We start from the raw sequence: 9,073 nt of genomic DNA on the forward strand, positions 1-9,073 counted from the left end.
CAAGGGAGAAAAGGACACTTACCGGGCTACGTCTCTGTGACCAGCAAAAAGGAAGAGAGAAGAGATACCTGGTCAGAGAGTAACAAATCAGTAAAGCAGGCATCATGTGTATCTGGAGAAGAAGTTGGGCCTGGCTGGTCAGATTTGGGGATGTGCATGCTGACATACCCAGAAAGAGGGTGCTACAAGCTCACCTGTGTTAGATTTTGTGAGAAATATGTGCAGATGTATGTGGTTTAAGCAGTTCTGAGCATAAATGCAAATAGCTAAATAAATCCTGTATCCTGTACCCCCCCCGTTGGGCTCTTTAAATTTTGCTAAAATCTCTCCATCTGCCTGCATCACATCCACCTCAGATCAACCCTCTCTCCCCTCCATCTCTCACTCTTGTGCTTGTTCCAGTTGTGCAGTGAGCCATGAGTGATTAAAGTGATGCAACATGGGGGTGGGACAAGCTGGTGGAAAGGATCAATTTAATTGGATGTGTTTGTGCAGGATCTGGTGCAGCACTGTTTGTCATAACCAATCAGGGTCTCCCCCACTGTATGCAAACAGGAAGAAGACCAAAACTGTTCAGAGAGACAGTGTGACCTTTTAGCCTTAATTTGCAACTAACATTGATCTTTATCATTAGAAAATAGTGCACAGAACTGAGACCTTCCTAAAAACTTTGTTGTTTCATTTGTAAAATACAATACTGAATCTTTGGTTTTGGTACAAGGGAACCACATTCTGTAACTGTGGGTTACTGCCTTTGCTATGTGGACCAACTGGCAACACTAATGGCTGAGGAATTCATCATCAAAATAAGATGCCTGTCTTTCTAGCCAAAATGCTGGTAGACAGTCAGATAAGGAAGAAAGAAAATATGAATTTAGATGTCTGGTTTTATTTTTTATTCTAACATTTTAGCTCAATTTCTGACCTTTTCCTCACCCCCTCTACTGCTTGTGGTCTTGTTAGTTGCACTGAAAAATGGAAGCTCAAGACTCCAGAACCAATTAAAACCAGATTTAAGATGTCTTATTCAGCAGAAAAATAATGAAAAGAGAGCACTCCTGTACTCCAAGTACCAAGGCAAACAAATCAACCTCCATAAAAACACTAAGCAGTTAGTCACATGAACATACTTGGCAATGAAACACACTCACAAGAACGGAGAAATCACATGATACTGGTCTTTTGCCCAGTTAATGCTGGGTGAAAAAAAACCTAGAGTTATTAATATCTTCTTTCATATGCAGTTAAGCCTATTTTACACACCACAGAGAAGGTTTTATGAGCAAAAGCATTGCAACTACTGTAATCAACATTAAGAGGGATGAAGCAAATCATCAGTCAGGACACACAAAGATATCAACATAACTGAATGCAAAGCCTTACCGGACTCCTCTACAGAGGTTAGAATTATCATTAAAGGCAGCAAGGGATGAGAGAAAAGACAGAAATGAAAACAAGAGAAGGGTTCAAGGAGTTATAAGATGAGGGAAAATGTATAAACATTGTAATGCGAAGTATCTGTGTCAAATGTAGATAGTCATCTACATCAACTGTAATCCTAAATACAACAGCTAAAGATGACTCTTCACTGCATTCAGTGAACCCTTCATCTCATCACCTACACATAACCCACTACTCTCCCTAACATGATGCGAACACTGTATTCCGGTGAAGGTTTTATGTGAAATAAGCTGTTAACCTGCATCATCATATCCCACTGACAAGCTTGTGTACCTATGACGAATTAATGCAAAATATACCAACTATTACCACAGAAATTAAGCTCAAGCAATCTGATAAATACCACACTCAGTATCCTAGGTGTGCATAATACTTGGTATGTGTTTCAGGTATTTCACAGCTTGTCAAGCTTTAGTGAATGCAATGTTGTGTTTACGTGAAGAAACAGGAGTCACTGCTGTTGAATATACGATGAGTGATGGCTGTTTTAGTCTGAGGATAACATATTATTGCACTAGTTCCTGGAAAAGGAAGAACTATAAAGAAGAGGAAAGAAGCAGCGTTTGTGCTGCTCAAGGCCAGTGAACATTTGGCACCTCTTCCTCTTTGTATTAGACCATTTTATTGTCAGTCCACAGCCAAGTTACCCAGAGATGCCAGGGACTGGGGGTGCATGAGTGTGACTCAAGTAATTTATGTGCGAGTTCTGTCTGGGCAAACACAATGCTAATTTCAACTGGTCGAAGTAAAGGTGGCAGTTTTGTAACTACAGGCCAGTAATTCCAGTGTCATGAGCTTTGCTACATTCGGGTAACTTGACTAAATTACCCCATATGAATTTCAAGAAGGTTAGGTCCAAGACTTATTTCAGATCACTTGTCTAAAAAAACATCTACACTCCTACAGCTACATCTGTTTTCATTATTGGTTAAACTGCTAATTACTTTTCTCAAATAATTAATCATTTACTCAACAACAGGAGTCACTAAGGAAACATGAATATATGTCCACTACCCTGAGTCCTGATGAATTCTTAGATTTGTACAAAGTCTAAAATCCAAAGATATCCCATTTATAAAAATAGAAAACTGAGAAAAACAACAAACTGTCAAATCTGAAAACTGGCAAACATTTGGTATTTTTTTGCTTGAATAATGATCTGAACAATTAATCTGTCATTAAATGTGCTGTTGATAAATTTTTTGTGCCCAACTTTTAAAGAATTTGGGGGCGGCAAATTCAGGGCAATGACACATTTGTCATGTTTGTAAGTTCAAAAAAACCTCAAAATGGCAAAAACAACCTAAATCTCTCTGACATGCATACACACTACCATTAGCAGCATGAAAAACCCTTCATACCTGGTCAGGTTAACAGTCAGCGGGTGGGCACACTGAGTCTGGACTGAATTATTAAGACCTGAAGCTCAAATAACCACAAGCAATCTCACTGAACAGCAGACCTACACACAGGCTCATTGGGCCTACTTTCCTACCTGAATTATTCAAGCAGACACCCAAGCTAACTGTCCTCACTGGAGAATATAGGAATTATGAGATGGAGCTCCTTGAAAGGCAGTGAATGCCAAAGCCTGCTTAGCAGTCCCAAGCTGTCTAAAGAGGATGTGTGCTTGAATTTGGACTCGTTAACTGAGCTACATCACTTCGAACAAGAGCTTCACACCATGCTATTTGGCAGCTGTCGAATGGTTTGTGCTATGGTGGTAACATCTGCTTACAGGACTAAACAGAACACTGAGGACAGTGACAACGCTGACCAAGTATTACTAATTAATCACATGTAATCCTTACATGTACCCCACTCTTCAGACATGGATTGTGATTTCAGACTAGGGTTTAAACCAGAGACATTAGATAGTGTTGCATACTGGCTCAATTTGTTCTTTGGTTCTATTGTCAGGTAGAGACTCAAGAAAAGTGAAGCTCTGACCCATTAAGAAGTTCTTATCAATACACAATGGGATAAAGAATACATACTGTAGACAAAGACAGCACATACAACATGATGCAGTATGGATCTCAGTGGGAAAAAGTGTCAGTACATCAGCATATAAAGGCAGTTGAACCAATCTCAGAGCAGCAACAACATGTGAACAATGTGCACTGCCATACACGTGCACATAAAATATCTAGCTCTATTAAAGGGAGATGAAGTGAATGGACGTAATAAGCAGGATTGATTTGTGCATGCACTTTATAACTATGTCAACACTACTCTTAGATTGAGCAGTGAGAGGGTACCGACATTGAAGGCACTCACCAGAGACGGGGACAGGGCTATGTTGCCGATGGAGGCTCTGAGCTCATCGACTGAGGGCACTGCCACAACATGGTCAGGTGGCAGCGGCTTGATCTTGATTTTGAATTTTTTCCTGTGGTCCTCCTCTTCCTCCGACTCATCAGAGGAGAAGAAGTGGGACTTCTTGGTGGTAGGTGAAAGCTCAGTGTCAAGGAAACTAGGGTTCCATAATTCAAACAGTGCAGGAGTTATAAGACAGAAAAGTACTGGGCTTCCAAACTCAGGTACTACATCCCTGGTGAATATAACCTTTCTACTGTAGTGACAGCTTTAAAATCTCAACTAATTTCTATAGAACTTGCCTTTCTGCAGTTACAATAAATGCGTGCCCTCGGCTCATGGAGGGTTGTCAGATCATCAGTGAGAGTATGCGCTGTCACCCGAGTGCTTTTGGTTTGTTGTACAGGGATTATTAGTTGTGAAAGTGGCATTTCCATGCTAACAGGTTCTCAACAATCCTTTGGGAGCTTCCTGTTTGTGTCTGATGTGTCAATGACTCATTCTTCTGTGACACTGTTATTTACTGAGCCTTATTAACTTTACTGTATTTAGAGCTTTGTTAAATGGATGTTTTTACACATTGTTAAGCAGTTGATGCACTTTATGTGTGTAAAGTGGTGTTTTGTTCTTTAGGATATCTCTGTAGAAGGCAAGGATTTGTGAATATAAAGATTTGTATTCACTGATTTGGCACCTTCACCAGAATTTGAAAGGAGATGAAATATATTCTCTGTGAACGAGATTCACTGGACAACCTAAGCTCCTTATGCACAAGTTTAACAAATCTTGTATTAACACTGGAAGCAATCCATTGTTCGTAAGCCAGAGTAACTTGGCACAGAAAAATGAGATCCATTCATTCTGTCAGTCTAAGCAGTGCTGAGGATATCTCCCTCTTCAGATTCCTCATCCGGTCTGATGCTGTATCCCTCCTCATCCACCTCAGGAGAGTTCTGAAACACACAGTCAGAGTACAGCTCTTTAAATGTTTGTATGACACTATCACTAACACACTGCTGTGATATTAGCTGTATATAATAGAGAAATGGCAGCTGGTTCAAAGAGCTCCCTATGATGCAGTCAAAACAAACACTAGATTCTTTGCTTAATGAAACACGACCAAATGCATATTAACAAAATCATAATGCTAATCTACAGTGTAAACAGTAAAATGTTGCAAACTATAATAGTTATATATCCCTTGACTTGACTACTATCTGTAATCACTTTTAACATAGTAAACTGTCAATAACACATTACATTATAATATGGATCAATACTATGGGCTTACTTTATGCAGATTAAAACAAAGCAGGAGTTTTGAATATCAGTTGGTGCTGATCAAAGTGAAACACTGCTTCAAGTCAGTATAAAACAATAAGCATACATTCAAACATTTACTTACATATCTGTCCCAGTCAATATCTCCATAGAAGCCATTGGGGGCCCCGTTGGTCTTCTTCTGAGACTGAGAAGAAAGGGAAAGGTAGTCTGATTAAAGTCCCACCAGACACTGGAGGTTTCTATGCCATCTACTGAACAGTGGAACTGCCTTAACACATTTAAATGTATCCCAAATGTTAATGGAATTTCCTGTTGCCCTTTTAATGCTTTTCCCTCAAAGCCTCCTCAGAGAACGTTCTAATGAAAAGACAGCTGAAGCAGCAACACTGAGCGGCTGACTGATAAGCTGAACAACTCACTGATGTCTGATGTTTATAACAAATCCAAGCTCTACACACTACTCTACTCTAGAGATTACCCTCCTGAACATAATAAATAATAATGCACTTCCTCCAGCTCTACTGTACATGCGCACACTGAAAACTAATTTACAGATGAATTAAATGTCAGATCTATATTAAATATTTCTGAGCAACTTACACCCCCGTCTCTGTCTGGGGACCCCCTGTGGGAAATGAAGAAGACAAAATGAAAAAAGAACATAAAAGTTACTTAACACATGAACACTTCATTCTGAAATCAAGTGCTTTGCAAATTAGTTGAGCTGAAATGTTTAAAAGGAAAAACCTTTTCACACAACCAAACACACACATGTGTTCCCTAACAAATCACACTCCCACAGACATCCCAGCACACAAACCTGTTTTATGCACAGTTACTATTCAACTAAACACATCTGCACAAGTATCACACTAATAGAGATTCAGCAGGCTGACCAAATCTTCAGTGACTGATCTCATTTGTCTGTGAAGACTGATCATGCTGCGTTTGCATAATCTCAGAACATTTCTACCAAGATATTGAAGAAGAAACATCGGCTATATGCAAACAAGCTAGGGTCAAATGCACTGGGTATATTAAGTACTGGCACATAATTTTGGAGAGCCATAAAAACATGTCACAGAGGATTCATACTGGCACTGTACGTGACCCATTAGCATACCACTGTGGCTCATAATTGACTGCTATAGACTCTTAGACTGTGCAAAGTTAATAGAAGCAGCTGTCTAACATCTTTTGAGAAGAACTGTACTTCACATTAATCCTCTAATATTTTTTCAGGCACATTTATACCTTTATTAATCAGTGGATCATGGAGAGCTGGATAGGAAACAAGGGAAGGGGGACACCTCCAACAAATTTTAGCAGCAGGACTCAAACCATCAATGTCACATGCACACACTGTGCATGTGTACACTTTGGCTGCACTCCACCCATTCTGCTGTCTTACTTATTCTAATTTTTCATTTTGCTGCAGTGTATATACATGTCCTGCTGCCATATATCAGTTCTTCTTGTTAAAATTCCAGTGCTGACGTTACAGCCAGCTCTCTGCTTCCCAGCACAGCAACACTGCAAAACACTAAGTAACAGACATTTTTCACAGCAGGTGATTCAAGTGGTCACAGCAGAAAAAGCACAGGTGTAGCTAACAACATTAACGATGGCTGTGTTCCATTAAGTGTCTCAATAAACACCAAAACTCAGCAGCAATGCACAAAACAATTATCCTGGAAATGCTCACTTAAATGGAATGCAGCCATCGTGAGTGTCAATTACACCTCTGCTTTTCCAACTATGACATGCCAAATGTCTGCTGTGGAAAAGGTCTATGGAATGACTAATATGATCTGTGTTTGGACCACACACCAGGAGGACAATCAGAACTTACGTAGAGTCACTGTCTTTCTCTTTCTTCCGTATCCCAAAGGCCTTCCTGGTACGTTTTTTCAATCCTAAGGAGAAATAAGAGACAAACGGCTGACTTATTACATGAAGAGACACCAAAAGCATTACTAAAAGGTGCTGTCTGTGGGTGGGTTAAAGGGTAGGTGGGTCAACTGTCCGGCATTTATCATCCAAGGGATTAAAGGAGATGTTTTTATGTATTATTGAGTAACCCTCTGCATCAATGTGAAGGCAAACACTCTTTTAGAACTAAGATGAGTTCACAGGCATTGCAGATGGCCTTGCAATACTTAGGGCATCTTTTTGGAAAGGAAAATTCATTAGCACTGCAAAAATCAATGTCCTAAGAATTTAACAAAAATAGATTAGACAGCCAGGGAGCACAGAAGAATCTACTGGAGGTCACACAGCTGATAATACAGCAAACCTCCATCAATAATGCTACGTGGAGCGTGTGAGATCACTAATGCATTGATCTGTCAAGCAACTGCAAGTCAGAATTGCTAGTGGACAAACTAGGCTGCATGATTATGGCAAAAATCATAGTCATGATTATTTTGGTCAAGATGATTATTCACTGACTCTGAAAACATCATGAATTTATTGGCCTGTAAAAATAATTCAACTAAAAAGCAAATGATTTCATTTACCTAATTGTGACTGACAGTTCTGAGGAAATGACTTATTATTCTATATTTATTTTACTGAATTAACATTCTTCTATCCCATCTGATATGATGGGATAGAAGAATGCCTTTCTTCTACTAATGGGATGTTCAGTCACTGTCCATAGTGAATTTTTTCCCAGCTGCCATAGATTAATTATTTTAAATATTAACTAACCTGTAAAATTATGCTGAAGAAATTCTCATGATTGTCATATCACCCTTAAACCCAGTTGTCTCCCCTTTCATTTCCTTCCCAATAACTCCTCGATTTTCATTCTTTCACATCCATGTCTAGCTGTGAACTCATCATGTCACCTCATGATCAACCTCTCTCTTTCTCATAGGACAGGCAGATAAATGCTGAGCTTCAGTGCAGGAACCTGATGCTACCTCTCGCTAACCAGGCCAAGTATTATGCTCCTGTCCTTGATCTGTGTCTGGTACTCAAATTCAATACCAGTGACGCCACTCATGACTTAAAAACAAACATGATGATCAAAGCAAATTAATAAGAAATTGCAAACAGTGTGCAGATTCGATAAAGACCCACAAGAAAGATGCAAGTGAAATGCAATAGGAAATTCCAATAAACACTTCACACACAATGCTTATAGGCATGAAAAATGCTTACTCTTTCTTTGAAATATATTTTTATATCACTAAGCTTTGTACCAGCATGGCCAGGGAAAGGACTGAGAAGAGAAATCAATCCAGAAAGACCTTCTAGCTATGAGGGCCTCAGTGAGAAATACCCCCTCACTGATCCTGCTAATGTATTCAGCCTTGAGCCTTTTGAAGAGCCACTGTCACAGTTCAAATAAATGCAGAAGAAAAGCACACACATACAGTGGGTACGGAAAGTATTCAGTCCCCCTTAAATTTTTCACTCTTTGTTATATTGCAGCCATATGCTAAAATCATTTAAGTTCATTTTTTTCCTCATTAATGTACACACAACACCCCATATTGACAGAAAAACACAGAAGTTGACATTTTTGCAGATTTATTAAAAAAGAAAAACGGAAATATCACATGGTCATAAGTATTCAGACCCTTTGCTGTGACACTCATATATTTAACTTAGGTGCTGTCCATTTCTTCTGATCATCCCTCAGATGGTTCTACACCTTCATTTGAGTCCAGCTGTGTTTGATTATACTGATTGGACGTGATTAGGAAAGCCACACACCTGTCTATATAAGACCCTACAGCTCACAGTGCATGTCAGAGCAAATGAGAATCATGAGGTCAAAGGAACTGCCTGAAGAGCTCAGAGACAGAATTGTGGCAAGGCACAGATCTGGCAAAGGTTACAAAAAAATTTCTGCTGCACTTAAGATTCCCAAGAGGACAGTGGCCTCCACAATCCTTAAATGGACGACGTTTGGGACAACCAGAACCCTTCCTAGAGCTGGCCGTACGGCCAAACTGAGCTACCAGGGGAGAAGAGCCTTGGTGAGAGAGGTACAAAA

At 39.6% G+C, this 9,073-nt stretch overlaps 1 protein-coding gene across 11 annotated transcripts in view; it reads right to left on the reverse strand.

Annotated features, from left to right (window-relative positions):
• sgip1a (SH3GL interacting endocytic adaptor 1a) overlaps nt 1-9,073 on the reverse strand; it is a 71,001-nt gene that overhangs the window by 23,117 nt on the left and 38,811 nt on the right. For 9 of the 11 annotated variants that reach the window (XM_020602758.1, XM_020602756.1, XM_020602762.1 and 6 more), the window contains 7 exons: nt 6,917-6,980; nt 5,665-5,689; nt 5,186-5,248; nt 4,670-4,733; nt 3,742-3,914; nt 1,384-1,392; nt 23-34 (listed from right to left, as the gene is read on the reverse strand). In XM_020602758.1, coding sequence (XP_020458414.1) covers nt 23-34; nt 1,384-1,392; nt 3,742-3,914; nt 4,670-4,733; nt 5,186-5,248; nt 5,665-5,689; nt 6,917-6,980 — 410 coding nt within the window. The remainder of the gene's footprint in view (nt 1-22; nt 35-1,383; nt 1,393-3,741; nt 3,915-4,669; nt 4,734-5,185; nt 5,249-5,664; nt 5,690-6,916; nt 6,981-9,073) is intronic. The other 2 variants (XM_020602757.1, XM_020602759.1) reach the window with 2 other exon arrangements.

Source organism: Monopterus albus, unplaced genomic scaffold, assembly GCF_001952655.1.
Source record: "Monopterus albus unplaced genomic scaffold, M_albus_1.0 scaffold58.1, whole genome shotgun sequence".
Lineage (NCBI taxonomy): Eukaryota > Metazoa > Chordata > Actinopteri > Synbranchiformes > Synbranchidae > Monopterus > Monopterus albus.